Source organism: Coccinella septempunctata, chromosome 5 (assembly GCF_907165205.1).
Source record: "Coccinella septempunctata chromosome 5, icCocSept1.1, whole genome shotgun sequence".
NCBI classification, from domain to species: domain Eukaryota; kingdom Metazoa; phylum Arthropoda; class Insecta; order Coleoptera; family Coccinellidae; genus Coccinella; species Coccinella septempunctata.
In genome coordinates, this window is record NC_058193.1 from 29,778,968 (window position 1) to 29,796,174 (window position 17,207).

Sequence of the window (17,207 nt, forward strand, 5' to 3'; positions counted from 1 at the left end):
ATGACCATAACGTACCTACCATGAAAATACCAAAAATTCAAAGAATCCAACTCTTGGAACTAAGTTGGGCGCTATCTAATGAGTATTTGAACGTTTTGAAAAATAAAAGTATTCTTTATATTTTCTCATATAATGACCCGTTTTCCAGTAATTCGGTATTAAAAAATTGAAAAGATCTGTGAAGTTTGAAAAATTTGGTACTTTGGCTGAATGGAACTCTGTTTAAAAGATCCATAGATGTGTAGTGTCACAGATTTAGCTAGTTATTCTGAAGGTAATTTTGTTTTTCTAGAGGTGGCACAACTCATTAGCAGGTTCGAATCGGAAAAAATGGTATAGGAAAAAAAGTGTATTTTCAGCTCAAGATTCTACTGTTAACAAATTTGTACGAGTCAAATACTCTCCCTGCATATAAACGCTCGGACACGCCGATTTTTGATTCCAGGGGGACAACTTCTAAGACCAAATTCAAAACCGTATCGCTTCAACCGTTAGTGTTACAACCCCAACACCTATATTTTGAATGGGGGAGATGGGTTAAATGATACCTCATGTGAAAGGCCTTTCTATTCTGAGATTAGCATATTTCAATTTAATCCATTAAATCCTTGCTTCCGGTTGAGATGTGTTACACTGCACTGTACTGATGAGGGACAATAATTTCGAAACCTATCTACAAATTGTGTATATATGTATATTTCAGCCTAGTTTTATATTCTTATACCACAGAAAGCATCTTTGACATTGTCTTGTTAGATTCAGGTTAGCTGAAATTTATATCTAGAATGCCAAAAACCAAATTTAATAGTTAGCAAAAACCTGAGATGCCCACGAAATTGAGATTTACGAACGGTCAAACGCAGTGTCCCAGAACAGGATAATATGTTGATGGCGGAGACACGTCCTTTTCTACTTTTTGTTCCTTCAGTACACCCTCCAACCCATAATTTTCGAACGTTGCAAGCTATTCACAGCATTATGCGGACTCCGCAACTTTGTTCGAAATTCGCTGCATCATGTGGCTATATGGCAAAACCACAGCTCGCCTGAAGCAGGGACAGCGTTTATATTTTAAAGTTGTTTGCAACTTGAAAACAAGACATGTAGAGTGCTTCGAAGTTCGTGAATTAGGGGGAACTGTTGAAAGGCATACTAACGTCCAGTTGAACGAGAGTAAAATTTAATACTCCATCAAAATGTTAATCTTCCATTGGTCCCTCAAAAAATGGCAGTTTAAAATTTTAATGGGGCATGAAATATTAATGGACTACACTGCAACTGGGCGTTAGACTGCAAGTTTATTAGTTTTTTTTGAAGGGCCAATGAATAAGTCTGGTAATAGTATGTTATGCAGTTTCATTGAACACCTGAACACCTTACATCTTATGAAGATTACAATACGGTGAAGTATTAGTATACTGTATAGAGGGTTGGGATGAAGTAATTCCAGTGAAACAGAAAGCACAGTAGTAACAAAGAGTAAAGCATCAAATGCGTTATGTGTCTTTGTACTTACCTGCAAAGTTTGATAAATATCACCCCTTCCGTTTCGAAGATATTTACTTGGTTCCGTACTTAATCCCAACCTACATAGTTCTTGCTATAAACCGCTGATACAGCAGAAGATAAGAATTACATTTAAACACAGAACATCAACCTTCAAGATTCCATTTAACGCACGTTAAATGTTTCTGATAGAGGAAAAGTAAAAATGAAGGATAACTAATACAAAAGTATCTCTTTTATTAAAATATAACTCTTAACAGACTATAGAAAATAAATATGAAATTACCATACTCTCGCTCGTCATGATCCTAACAATTTTATTTGTGAAGTAATGAAACTAATGCTATTTGTCTTTCGATGAAGATATTTCTTGAAAAAAGGTATAATTAACGATTGTCCGTTTATGACATTGAGGTGGACTACCCATATCAATTCATCAGAACAGGTATCTGCTTCAGCAGCTTACAATTAAAAGTGGTACTGAAGTAAAAGGCAATTTCAGTTTCGTTAACGAATTCTTGTAACTTATCAAAACAGTCGCATGTAATTGGGTTTCTTTCCAAATGCAAAGATATAAAACTGTTCTGCATCCCTTCTAATATACTCATACTCAAACAGGCGATCCTGTTGGAATTCAAAACCAAACTGTTCACTTGGAGGTTCTTGAATACTGGAACTGGCAGGTCTATCAGTTTGTTGTTGTCCATCATCAAAACAAGAAACTCCTTACTTTTATCCAAGGCTTGAGGGCTTATCTCTTCGATTTCGTTGTAACTGAGTTTGTATTGTACCGGATGGGAGTCAGAATTGGGTTCGATGTTTAGAAATGCATTCGGAGGGATGGTGGCTATATGATTATGACTCAGATCCACCACTCTCAACTTTGAACAGCCTTTGAACCACATACCGTTCAACGCGCGCAGTTTGTTCCTGTTCAAGTAGATCCTTTCCAGACTGGACATGCCATCGAAAGAGTCAGCATCCACGTTGGATATCTCATTACTGCTCAAATATAAAACTTGCAGGGTCTTGATCTGATTTACATACTGCGATCGGATGGTGGTCAACCTGTTGACAGCCAAGGATAGTTTCTTCAATTTCGGATTATCTTGAAAAGCCTGCTTCTCAATAGTGGACACATTTGCGCCAATGATGTACAGTTCTTCCAGATCCGAGAAAAACTTCACCATCCCCTCGCAAAGTTCGGTGGCGTTCGCTTTTGTTATGTAGATCACCCTGTAACCGTCCATTAGGTAGAAATCTACGCCGCGTTGTTTCTCCGGTTTCTTATTCTTGTAAATTGTTATAGCGTCTATTCTAGACAGGGACGACATGTTACATTCAGCGAGGACATCGCTGAAGAACATTGAAAGCGCGAAGGTTAGGAAAAACGCGGTCTTCATCTTGTGTACGATCGATGTCGACTAAATTTCATTCTTGTTCGAAATTCTGTTTTGTTTGGAATACTGTTGATGACTTTATGACCTATTATCAGGCCGAAAGTGAATGAATGATGCCAAGGTTTATGGAATCGCTCTGAATGATGCTTTCGTTCGAAGAATTATTTCAGTTAGATATTCAGAACTCTAAATATAGCGTATTATGGAAAAATATTGTCGTGATGAAATAACTGTGGCAAATAACAAAATAGTGGATCATTTTCTTCGATAGGTTTTTTCTGCGGCATATTCTAATAAGATTTAGGGAGTGAAATTAGCTTAAGCGATTGTAATCAGCTATAGAGAGTGATATCTGAATGAACCAGAAAAATGGGAAAAAGTAGTAGCTATAGTGATAAACAGTACTTTCAGCATCCTGCCAACCAGCAGAGATGGTTCAAACAAAGGGATTTCTATATACATTCTATGTAACATTTGATGCTAGTCCTAAATGGCAGATTAGTTTTTAGATGACCCCTCGAAGCTCGGGAATTTTCCAAATAGAAGCAGGGGCACACTAGATCGCTAGTATAAGTAGTAATACTGCCTCCTCCCCAAACTATAGGGTAGTATTTCCACAGATTTATGATCAAAATGGAGGTATATCGACAAAAATAGTCGAATAAAGTATTAAAGACATAAACTATCTTATTCTTCTTACCTTACTGATGGGGACAACAGCCTGTATGTCATCTTTCTGCACCTCGAACCGCGTCGTCGATTTCTTGCCTTCCGTTCTATGACTTTCGACGCCATCTTGTTCGTCTTGATGGGGCTCGTATCTGGCTGTCCAGACGATTCTAGTTCCCTCGTAGAGTTCAGTAGCATCCTCGCTAACCTCCACAAGCCACGTGAAGAGTTCCAAAACCCTGAAGAAATAAATAATTGAGTTATTTTTGGAAGCTATCGGAATCTACAGATTCGGGATAATTTTTTTTTACATTCATTTTTAAGATCTATGAAGTGATATACATACTGGTACGCCACCTATCGCCAGGTAGACTTATGTGCTACCTAGGCTGCACGTGCCGTTTCTAGATCCCTGTGAAATGGGTAAAAACGCCACGAAGAAGAGTTGTAACTTCTAGAAACGTACACGTACACGCAGATGAACTTGTCGAATCAGATGGGTGAAAAACTTTCTAATGAATTCTTCATGCCAACTGTCTTACGAACATGCCGATTGATTTCAGAGCCATTTGCCAGGATATCAAGCCGAACAGTACATAAATTACCATAATTAAGTGGGGTGAGCGTTGGCTTCTCGCTATACAATCGAATTTAATCCCCCAACAATCAGCCATTTTCATCGTCGTCAACGTTTCGCAGAATAATCACCAATCGAATTCCCCCCTCTTGAATTGGCCATCATTCCGATGACATAAAACTCTGCTCTGCTTTCGTTCGCTAAGTACCTATAACGTAGCATTATATTGCATTTTTCTTCCCTTTATAATGATGGCTGGGAGCGTTGTTATCATAAAAAGAAATCGTGATTTTTCTAGGTCAGATGATATCGATAATAATCGTTTCATTATAACTTGGAGAGTTTTCTCGAAAGGGCGGATGGAGGTATTTGTCAACATTCCAAATGATTTTGGACGGAATTGTCTTTTGTATTCCAGAGTTTATTATTCACAAAACTGCAGCTTTCAGAAATTAAACTTCAGATTGAGTATATTTAGGGTTCTTGTGTAAAAACAGACACAGAAGACCTTCTCGGGAATGGCATCTGTCAATTATATTGGTTCATTTCTGAAGTCTCAGTTCTTACTTCTTAGTAACGCTGTATTAACTCATCTCGGACGTGTGATTTACTCCTAACTTTTGAACTACTTCCGACATGTATAAATAACCTCCAACGTTAGAATTACCTCCAATTTGTGAATTACTTCCAAACTGTGAATTACCTCATTCAACGTGTTAATTACTGTCAACATGTGAATGACTTATGAACTCTGAACTACCTTATCCAACTTGTGAATTACCTCCAACTTGTAAATTACTTCCAAAATGAGTATCCCCTGATTTGTGAAATTATGTCAACGTGTGAATGACTTCCAAACTGTGAATAACATCAACGTGTGAATCACTTCCAACGATTTGTGAATAACCGCCCACGTGTGCATGATTGCCACACTTTGAATTACCTTATTCAATGTGTAAATTACCACCAACGTGTAAATTACTTCCAACGTGTGAATTACTTCCAAAGTGAGAATTACTTTCAAAGTGTGAATAACTTACAAACTCTGAACTAACTTATTCAACTTGTGAATTACCTCCAACTTGAAAATTACTTCCAAAATGAGTATCGCCTCTGATTTGTGAAATAATATCAACGTGTGAATGACTTCCAAACTATGAATTACCTCAACCTGTGAATCACTTTCAACGATTCGTGACCGCCCACGTGTACATGAATTACCTTATTCAATGTGTAAATTACCTCTCACGTGTAAATTACTTCTAAAGTGTGAATTACTTCCAAAGTGTGAATTACTTCCAAAGTGAGAATTACTTTCAAAGTGTGAATAACTTACAAACTCTGAACTAACTTATTCAACTTGTGAATTACCTCCAACTTGAAAATTACTTCCAAAATGAGTATCGCCTCTGATTTGTGAAATAATATCAACGTGTGAATGACTTCCAAACTATGAATTACCTCAACCTGTGAATCACTTTCAACGATTCGTGACCGCCCACGTGTACATGAATTACCTTATTCAATGTGTAAAATACCTCTAACGTGTAAATTACTTCCAAAGTGTGAATTACTTCCAAAGTGAGAATTACTTCCAAAGTGTGAATGACTTACAAATTCTGAACTACCTTATTCAACTTGTGAATTACCTCCAACTTGAAAATTACTTCCAAAATGGGTATCGCCTCTGATTTGTGAAATAATATCAACGTGTGAATGACTTGCAAACTATGAATTACCTCAACCTGTGAATCACTTTCAACGATTCGTGACCGCCCACGTGTACATGAATTACCTTATTCAATGTGTAAAATACCTCTAACGTGTAAATTACTTCCAAAGTGTGAATTACTTCCAAAGTGAGAATTACTTCCAAAGTGTGAATGACTTACAAATTCTGAACTACCTTATTCAACTTGTGAATTACCTCCAACTTGAAAATTACTTCCAAAATGGGTATCGCCTCTGATTTGTGAAATAATATCAACGTGTGAAAGACTTCCAAACTATGAATTACCTCAACCTGTGAATCACTTTCAACGATTCGTGACCGCCCACGTGTACATGAATTACCTTATTCAATGTGTAAATTACCTCTCACGTGTAAATTACTTCTAAAGTGTGAATTACTTCCAAAGTGTGAATTACTTCCAAAGTGAGAATTACTTCCAAAGTGTGAATGACTTACGAACTCTGAACTACCTTATTCAACTTGTGAATTACCACCAACTTGAAAGTTACTTCCAAAATGAGTATCGCCTCTGATTTGTGAAATAATATCAACGTGTGAATGACTACCAAACTATGAATTACCTCAACGTGTGAATCACTTCCAACGATTCGTGACCGCCCACGTGTGCATGATTGCCACACTTTGAATTACCTTATTCAATGTGTAAATTACCTCTAACGTGTAAATTACTTCCAACGTGTGAATAACTTCCAACGTGTGAATTACTTCCAAAGTGAGAATTACTTCCCAAGTTAGAATTACCTCCGATTTGTGAATCATCCCCAACGTCTGAATGTCTGTGAAATATCTTATTCAATGTGTGATTCCTACCAATTACTTCAGTTTTGTTAATTACCGCGGACATGTGAATTACTTCCAAACGGTGAATTATCGCCAACGTGTTAATTACAATCAATTAAACACATTGGACTAATTTTTAAACATTTGAAATGAAATAAAAAATTCTCCATTACCTCTATAGGAATGTTGGAAGCATTCAGTATTTTTAATTCAAAAGTTGTTTTCCATGAACAATTGAATTATGTTCTCTCGTATTTGAGGCAAAAGTCAGTCAAAAATGCTCAAAAACTTCGTTCCATCAGCAAATTTACGAGGAAACCCGCCCTTCCGAATATTGACGGATGATTCTATCTACACGAAAAATGAAAACGCAATTCGGGCCACGGGAAACTTCCAACCAATCATCCAAGAATAACGCACGCTCGCAAAACGCCCTCGGGGACCATCGGCCGACGATAAAACAACCAGAACGGCGTCGGCGGTCGAGATTAATTTTATCGAAAAATACGGAACCCCGTAAACTACCCCCTTCGTTCTGCCCGACTGCCCGCCTCGTCATCCATAAATACTTCGGGGGTTGAAGTTTCACGACTTGGCGGAGTTTAAAAACGGCCAAACTACGTATCCCGATCGGGGAACATTTGTCTGGGGTCTTGTGTGCCGTAGTAGTTGGCACGGATAACTCGCGCGAGATTTAATCTGCCGGGATTTAGGGTTTTGCCCGCCGCATTGTTTCTGGGGTCGTGTCGCGCGGGCGAAAAGACGTGCGGAACGAAACGCTATCAATATCGTCGGGGATGAGATTCTGATCGCTGCTATTCGGGGTTGACGGTCTCTCCAGGAGGCGGAACTGGCAACTAATATAGATTCCGTAAAGGCGCCGTGAAAGTTGATTTTTCTTCTTCTTCATTTAGGAGGCCACCATCCTTGCGATGTACAGGGTGGGCAAAATTGGTGATACCTAAACTAGAACTTTTTAACCCAACTAGATAGAGAAAAATGAATTTACCATTCATGTCGTCTTTTTTCGGGAAACTAATAATGCCATCAACTTCATTCCTCTATCTTCTTTTGTTTTTGAGTTATAGGCCAAAATTTAAATGTTGGCGATTTCAACTTTAGTCATTATCCCCGTTTGGGTTTGTGCTAGGATGTTGAAATAGAAGCATTATTGAGACACTTTTTTGATAGCAATTCAGTGGCGTACTATGATATTTTCCAACAGGTTTATTTGCTGAGCTATAACATTTAGGCTGAAGGACCTCAGATCGACGGCCAATTGCTTATATGCATATATTTGCAATAAACGACTGTTACTACTACTACTAGAAAGGATGGCCATTTTTTTTCTTTCAGGATTATATCATACATTGCCCTCAGTATTTCTAAGTCATTTAAACTACTGTTTTCATAAGAAAAAACACATTTTTATGTTATAGCACAGCAAATCAACCTGTTGGAAAATATCTTATTACGCCACTGGATTGCCATAAAAAAAGTGTCTCTATTATGTTTTCATTTCAACATCCTAGCACAAATAGAAACGGACATACCTAATGACCAAAGTTGGAATTTTAATTTTGACCTATATCTCGAAAACAAAAGAAGATAGAGGAATACACTTGATGGCATTATTAGTTTCTCGAAAAAGGACGACCGTAATGTGCCATGCATTTTCCTCTATCTCGTTGGGTTGAAAAAGTTGAAGCTCAGTTATTACCAATTTTGCCCACCCTGTACAGTATCCGAATAGGGAATACTCCTCAATTAGGGTTATCACAGCATAATGCAAGTTTAAATTGAATAATTATGAGTTTCATTCATGAATTTTTTTAATGCATCGAGGAAACTATTCAAAATCATTCTTCAAATATGGGGTTTTAAAATTTAAATCGATTCGTTTTTAGTTTACGATTTGGCAACAGCGCCTACTAGAAAAAAAAGAACAATGGCTTGTTAACAGCTGTTGATTTACAGCCATCATAAGGCTTGCACTTACTGGCGAGCCTCAACAGCAACCGGCCATAAAAATCCCATAAAATTTTACGACCTCCCTCGTTCGTCGCAGACCTCATAGACAGCCATCTTTGTCTATCTAATCAAGATAGTGTATTTGTTGTCGTTTATTATTAACGCATATTTCAGTCGATGTTGCCAACTTGTGCAATAGAAACGAAACGCTTCAAATTTTAAATGCCCATTTTTATTTTTCGATTTTAAGTACTGAAATAGTTATTTCAAAATGTGAGGTTTTAAAGATATTTCATAAAAAATACATCATTTTCGTCAGAAGGAGCATTCCCTATTAGCTCTGCTGAATAAATGGATTGTAACAGCGTTTCCTCGGATTTCGCAAGTACTACGGAAAAAAGCAAACGTGCTTTGGTGGTTTTTAATCTAAGACAGGATTATCTGTTATCTGAGGTGTTAGCGATAACTACTGAAGATAAAAATACGAGTCCACAAATTTAATATAGGGAACACAGTAGTCACTAGTGCACAATCTTAACATCCACCGTTTTACAGGAATACAAACTAGCATCAGTCAAATGAAAGTATAGTACAGATGGAAGTAGAAAACAGTCTAAAACACGTAGTTAAAAGATTCACTCAGTATTATGTACAGGTGGTGAGAAGTGCTTATTTTACAGAGTGAATTGAACGGAAATGAAAGGGGATCTGATCTCGAACGCGCACCGAATTCTCCCGATTCGTTCGCCAGCCAGAACCAAGACTTTCACTTAACGGACAATGTAGACGGAGTGGAGCCTCAAAAGTTACAGGTCGGAAGAAAACGTACAACAGTGGGTTGAGGTTGTCCGCTCTGTATTGGGCACCCTAAGGGCTCTCGCACCGTCAGGTAGCTTACTCCCAATTGGCAGAACACTCGGACAATACGGGGTTGTTTCTCCTTTCCCGTTTTTGTCTTCTTAAGGGCTTTCGCACCGTCAGGCACAGTAGGAGAAGGACAGGACGAGGTTGTTTTAATCTGAGGTTTCAAGTGAACATTACAGATGGTTTACTCTATACTCCATTAAGACTGAATAAATACTCAATACAGTAGAGACTGCCGAATCAATACAGAATGAATATGGAGGAAGAACTAATACAGATTTAATGGCAGGCACATAATTTCATTATACCATCGCATTCGCCATTTTGCAACAAGCACGAATTGTCCCTTCATAAAAAAGAAACAGTTTCTTTTCTCACGGGGGACTGAGAGAAATGTATCATTTTGAGAATAATGAGAAGAAATTAATTTCTCTCATGAATATTACCATTCTGCTAAATATTCATAGAATGAACCTGATTAACAGTGCAACCCTTAAAGCCTTTAGATTAAATAGATTTCCTGGATATCATTAATCCAAACATCTGGCATCACTGAAGATATTACGTGTGTATCCCATGTGGTGTCAATTTTTTAGGTTGTGGCAAGAACAACATATGAAATGAATGAATACGATGTCTGAACTATGGCGCTGTCATACTCATTTGACAGGAATCTACAGACGACGCGCGCGTCCTAGATGGCGTATCCCTTTACCCGGCGATAGATGGCGCACGTTTTCCTTGGAAGGTTTATTTTAGAGAGCGCCTCATTCTCTTCATGAAGCCTACTCAACATCTTGATTGACGCACGATATTTCATATTTAAACCTCAATTTTCCATTCGAAGACGTAACTGAACACTTGTTGGTTCTCTCGCTAGACGGACAAGACAATAATTCACGTTAGAAAGGGGATAAATACTCACTCTCCTGCGGGGGTGCCAGTAACTCCTTCCGCATCCGGGGGTTCTCTCCTGACAAGGGTCACCGTTGCGCCCGTGTGCCTCGGGTTTATGTCCACGGTGAGGTTCCACGCGGAGGCGTCCGATGCAGCTGTCGCTTCCAGTATTTTCAGGCCACTCTTCACGCGACCCCTGAAACAAGAATGGAAATCGGTAGATGCGACATCGGTCTTAATTGCCACCGATAAGGGTCACTTTGTGACAAACGATTACGGCAGAACGAAATCATCCCATTTATATTCATGCGGTTCGCTTGCGTTTTGTTGGATGAACGAAAATCCGTCCGAGACAAAGATATAGTATGATAATTAATGTTTATAACGATTGCGGAATCTCTCTCTACGTCTGAACCATAGATATAATACAAGGTGTTTCCAGAGATGGATATATTCTGTGATAGAAAGTAAAATTCTTTAAAATGAGGCATTCCACCAAAAATTGCCTAGATGGAATATTAAATATGGCGGAGCTCCCAACCCCCCAAAGTCCTCTGCGATTCGAGGCAAGCTAAAATACGCATTTGATGGGAAGTTCAGCACCTCATATAAAACTTATCGACGGTTGAATTGTCTCATCGAAAGTATTCCTAAGAGTAGAATGCTTAAGACGAGTTCGTGGAAGACCAACCCAAGCACAAGCTTTATCAAGACTGACACTGCGAAGAGTATGAAAATGTGAAGTATTTAGTATTTGTAAAATTCAGACCCGTTCAAAACTTAGAATGATTTGCTTCGAACAAACTTGTGAAACTTCATCTTGAAATTTTGAAACTTAACGAGGGCACCATTCACTCAGAATCCATATACCACCCTCCTAAAAAAATCTTCGAATATTCTAGAGTGGTTGTCATTTATTCTTTATCATTCCAAGTTCGTAAACAAAGATGAAAAATGGCTTGAGTCGGTTGTAAGATTGATTGAACGTCGATAAAGTTGCCCTCAAGTTTCACAAAGGGTCTTAATGGATGATGAACATTAAGCGGTTTAAGTTTCAGGAGTTCCAGCCGAGTTGGTGGATAAATCCATAGGAAATTAAAAGAATTAAGATCGTTCTCAAAATTTATTGGACGTGGAATGAACATTTTTTTCTTTAAAGTTCGAATTCTTCTGGAGCATGACCGATGCAAATACTACAGAAAAAAATTTTGGAGGATTTTGCACTGCCTCTACAATATTTTTACTAACAAGGGAGACCTACAAATTTGACAGTTCAATTTCTTTTTCTGAACACAGCAATAGTAAAATCATCTATTCAATTGCAAAAATATCCATTTCAACCTCAAGTTTGTTAATAGACAGATCAAGAAGACGCTATTCATTACCTGATAACTATTGCCGTCATCAATTTGGACTTCTGCCTGTCCACAAATACAGGCACATGTATCCTACTCATCGGAAACAAAGGTGGATGTGGCACCAACATGATTATGTCATCTGTGAGCTTCAACTCCTTATAAGCACCTTTAGCCACTACCAGATGCACCATTCCTATCGGAGTACTCGGTTGGATTTGCACTTCAGGATGGCAAGACCCTTGTTCATCTGGTCTAGTCTCGAGCACAGAATATGATACCTGTAGCACCCTAGGTGGAGTTTTCGTCGCTTTACCTATACATAAAAAACTATATTCGAAAGGCTTCTAGGAAAAATATTCTATGGTTGACGTTACTGATACGTCACCTGTCACAATTCAGATTTATCTATCGTTTGGACATACAAGGTGTCCAATTGTATTACCTGGTCTGCCGTTCTTGTCCGGCGATGGCAGATTGGGCCAATAGGAGAACGGAACCGTTATCTGCGCCAAACAGACGCCGTCTTCTCCGTCGGGGCTGCAGGCGGCGTGTAGCGAAGGCTTCTGATTCATGGTGGCGTGCAGCACGATGCACACCTTCTGATGGTGTCTGTCGACCAGCACTTGGCGTCTGCTTCCCGGATCCGTTCCAGTGTGAAAGAGAACCCGGAGTACCGGCGAATCACGTGGTATTTCCGTGCGTACTATGTGGGCCGAAACGTCCAGATGGTGGGTGGTGAGGTCTTGGAGGTCTATCGTGGGACCTGGTGAAAGAAATTCGATTAGAATTTTTTTTTTCGGCCGAAGCAGAATCCGAAAAGTTGGGTGCTTGTGCTGAACGCAACTCTGTGTGAAATATCCACAGAATCATAGATTGAGCTTGTCATTCTGAAGTGAAGTTTGTTGTCATTAGTGTTCTATGTTTGTTGATTTGGCGCTTCCTATTTTCGGAATGTCTATGATGAATATGAAGAAAAACATCAGTTACTTTCGAATGATACTCTTTGGTTGAAATACGTCAAGCGAAAACGTCAATTTCCCACAAGCGGCTACGTGCCGCTTTGGTCCACCCGCCACAGAGGCCGATTAAATATTGCGAGGGCCGTCGAAACATCTGTGTTCCATCGGGATAATTAGGCGTATTCGTTGGGTCCATCATCGCAGTCAATTATGCCGGTGGCGAAAGTGAAATTAATGAACTGTTATTTCTGTCAACCGGGAGTTGTATGTTTTAATTATCCGGCATACCATTATCCACTCTGCCACCCTAACGAGATAACCATTGGAATAACCGGGGATAAACCTGAAATAAACATGTTTCTGATGGTCCAATTAAGGTTTCCGCGGATGCTGCCTTACAATTACACACAAAACGTGAATTGAGCAATGCCCTCTCAGAATTATCGGTATCGGATAATAAATATTCGATGGCTTGTTCATTTCCCTTGTGTTGGCAATGTTGGTTCGATGAATTGAAGCTTTTAAGGTCACAAATGATTCGAGATCTTAGATAACTGCTGATTCCCTTAACTTAAAATGGTCCCGCGATCGCTATCAACACATGATCCCTCACGTTGTTCTATGTTCCGCAGTGTTCCCAACATATTTCAAGCTTCAGATGGGGCCGCGTTCCGTCCATAATTAACCAACGTCCCTCGTTTCTAATTCGGCGATCAACGCCAAACTTATGCTCGTGGCAATATTCAAATTTCGCGACTTTAATGGAAACGACGCCTTTCTAATCGTTCTGCGCCGAAATAAAGGCCGAAAAAGTTCTCGTTTCGCATTAATTGGACTTTTCGACGCACAAGCTGGCAGGTGAGCCGCCCTGAATATTTATGCAGTTCGGGCAGCCATTAAAATTGCAAATGAAACCTGCACGACGGAGTTTGTTAGTTCGTCGACGTTCGCAGTCATAGGGTCTGAAACGACGAACGGGTTTCGGTGAAGATCCAGCTCGTTAAGTGTCTTTTCGATGGTAATGTGGAGAAGACGAGGTAAAAACTTGATTACGGTCGTATCTTTGGAGTGTTATTAAGGACCGCGCGGACGCTTTATCTGGGTGGCGTGATTTTCGGACGGATTCTCTTGATCTCGTCCGTAATTTTCGTCGATAAACTGGCTTATGTTCGAAGATAAGTGTAACTAAATTATAGTAGCTCAGCTGTAAAAAATTGCACCAAGAAATTCGGAATTTTCCATCCAAATCTGCCGAGATAATTTTTAATGTTTTTCGTGGAGAGTACTTCGATAAGCGGGACAGTTTGGCTCTAATGATGCTTTTAACTTTCGAATATTTAGGAGTGACCTTGGATCTCAAACTTAATTGGAACTCAAACCTGCTAAAAATGTCAACAGGAGCAAAATAAGATTTAAAGCGAGCCTTTCAGTACACTGACTATATAAAGCTTAGATGAGGGATGAGGCCAATATGGTAGTCTGGCTTTTTGTGTTGGTGGACTAAGACAAATCAAAGTGGTATCAGATCTGTCACGACAATGTCTGCAAAGCAGGCCGGAGGATTCTTACAGATCAAAATGTACGGAAAAAACACGTCACGTGTGTCATAATTGACACACTGAATACATAGATTAATCTATGATAGGCAGTGACTAGACTTTTAATGATAAATATTATATTATTCATACTATGACAGCTATTATTCACGCGCATGACGTTGACTAAACGAGACGAACTTTCTATCGGACTACGAAGTTTGGTCGTTTTTCATGCCTCACATCTCAGGAGTCCTATGTGGGGATATCCATCTCGCTTTTGCATATTAAGCCCGTTTGCAACAGCCGAGAATTCTCTAGAAAATTTACTAGAAAATTCATGCGCCGTGAATTATTTACCGTTGCATACGCACTTTCGGTAGAATTCTCTGTTCAGTTGCATACAAAATAATCTCTGCCGTTTTCTTGCCAGAATTTTGTGGAGAATTCTCGGCTGTTGCAAACGGGCTTTAGAACTGTCATTTATCGAACAATGGGGACGGCATTCAACCTCATAAGTTACAGCTTTACAGGAAAGGTCCAAGGGCTTTCGCACCGTCAGTCAAACTACTCACAGTAGTTTGAGAACTCGGATAGTACGGGACGCCAGTGGTACTAGGGCCGGCCCTGCGTATATCAGACATGGAAGGATCATAAAAAACGATTTCTAAGGTCATTTGAACTTAGATCTTTAGGGAAAACTGCCTACTAACGGTCGGAGCTGATTTGCTAATCTCCCGATACCCCTGCTTTCAAAAAGCCCGTCACTGTATTAATTACTCGCCGATTTTTTCCGGAGAAAGACTTTCTCGAGAACCTCAAACGGAATCTTCATTAATCCGGTAACAAGCGTTGTTTTTCCGCTCAGTCCTTCCTCCTCATAATTGGATATCGATTCTCTTAAGCGAGTCATTATGCCGCGCCGTAGGGGTGGATAATTAATCCAATTAGACCCTTTGACGTGCGGGCCCTCCCGATTCTGCCGTACCAGATTAATTATTATGATCTTGACTGCCGCAGATTTGCCGAAAAGCGTAGTCTTCCCCTAAATCGATATTCTCCGGCTGGTATCAAGTTATTTCTAGGAAGAATGGTGATGACTACGCGTTTCCAGCACATCGTCAGGGTTGGCATTGAAGATGACGGTGAGGGCGTGCTGATTCCCCGATTTAGAATTCGTTAATCCTCCGAAAGGTGTTAATTCGGCGAAAAAATTATGTTGGCAGTGTCTTTGTTCAGGAGAAATGCAGAATGAATTTAGAAAAAGCTCATAAAAAGAAATCATTTCGATAACTCTTCAACAGCTCTCACCCTACTACCAGTCCAGGAGATCCACATTATCGGCCGATTTGACTTAAGAAACCGTAACAAAATGAATTTCATGAATACCGAAGCTTGGAACCCTAGCATTCGGCTTAAATCGGTCCTGCGCACCCCTGTTTGTGATCAATGCTAACTTCACTCTACGCAGATGTGTAGATACGCGACATTTCCATGACAGTTAATCAACAAACTCACCAACAGTATTGACGGGCAGCGGATCTGGAACCACGTATCTCGCAGGAACGGTCTGCTTGGTGCTGAAGGGTCCATACGTGGCCCTTATGGAGATGGGCTGAGAACTCTGGAATACCGTGAACCGGTCTGTGGACAGGGGCGCCGCAGAGTTGGTGCTCAAAAATGGCGCCTCTGTCGCGATGTGTTGTCGCGCAATTTGACGCAGGAAAAATCCCCCGTCCTTGTTCTCGAAGTGTACGCTGACGCATTGTGCTGAACCTGAAAAGAAAATCAAGATATGAGTGTTTAGCTGTGTGAAATAGCGATGTGAATGCTGATTACAATGAGTAGTGATAAATGCTTCACGTACTACAGCGATCTATAACCGACCAGAAAAAATTGAGTGTCTTCTGAAGATTCTCCCTTTCTATGATATGCCCACCGGAGCTGTGGGCAAAGCGTCAAAGGAAATACCCAATCTTCAAAGCCAAAGAATTTAAAATATCAATGTCCAACTCAGTATTTGTTGTGAATAGTTTCCTATTCACTTCCACTGTCTAAAACGCTCATAGCAATTTAGAATTATGGAATTTTGTTAAATTCATGAAATATATGAGAGGTTCAAAGCTGAAGTGAACCAAGCACATGCAGATATCGATTGCTTACATTCTAACCTTTTAAAATCTAAAGAAGTCGCTTTTGAAATAATTGGTGATAAACAACTTTTAAGCCATTCATCTCTAAACTAGGCTGCATGGCCTTTTTTCTCTTCAGCTTTGAACCTTTTATATCTGCATGATCAAAGGAAGTCACATGTCTATCATAGGAGTTGGATCGCTTAATTCCAACGATGAAGTGACTAAATACGAAAATGGCGTTATGTAAGCAGTAATGAAGCAATTTGCGGTATTTTTTTAAAGTGCCATATGTGATAGACAACAGACTGTTGTCCACTTGGATGTACATTTGGAAAAAGGTCTAAGACTTTATTTCATTACTTCGAATACATAACAGTGAGCTGATTGATCAATTGCTGTCTACAACACTGACTAGTTTCTTTCAAATATACCGGAATGTTGACCTTGCACGAGCTCTACTCCAAAATGCCCAAATATTTTACATACCCTTGGAATCAATAATCAAAAAAATTTCAACAATGTAAAAAAGAAGAAACCAGTTCAAGGTTACCCGAACATGTTTACCAACGATACACTGTCCATTCAAATAACGTTTCTGTTTATGTACAGGCTTACACAAATAAGCCTGTCAACGTTTGCAATTGCTTGAGAATAACGCTCATTGTGATAATATGCTCGCAGATGCAGTACTTTCATCAAACGCTCATTAAATTGGCATATCGTTTTCTATTATCATCTCAACATGCTTCCTATCGCAACCTATAGATTTGTGGAACAAATAGAAAAATGATGGACAATGTTTT

At 39.4% G+C, this 17,207-nt stretch overlaps 1 protein-coding gene across 1 annotated transcript in view; it reads right to left on the reverse strand.

Moving 5' to 3' along the window:
* The window catches only part of LOC123314221 (transmembrane protein 132E), a 65,161-nt gene that overhangs the window by 14,129 nt on the left and 33,825 nt on the right, over positions 1-17,207 (reverse strand). The window contains exons 2-6 of the mRNA XM_044899363.1: positions 15,788-16,045; positions 12,218-12,538; positions 11,803-12,088; positions 10,446-10,613; positions 3,607-3,814 (exon numbers count right to left, since the gene is read on the reverse strand). Coding sequence (XP_044755298.1) covers positions 3,607-3,814; positions 10,446-10,613; positions 11,803-12,088; positions 12,218-12,538; positions 15,788-16,045 — 1,241 coding nt within the window. The remainder of the gene's footprint in view (positions 1-3,606; positions 3,815-10,445; positions 10,614-11,802; positions 12,089-12,217; positions 12,539-15,787; positions 16,046-17,207) is intronic.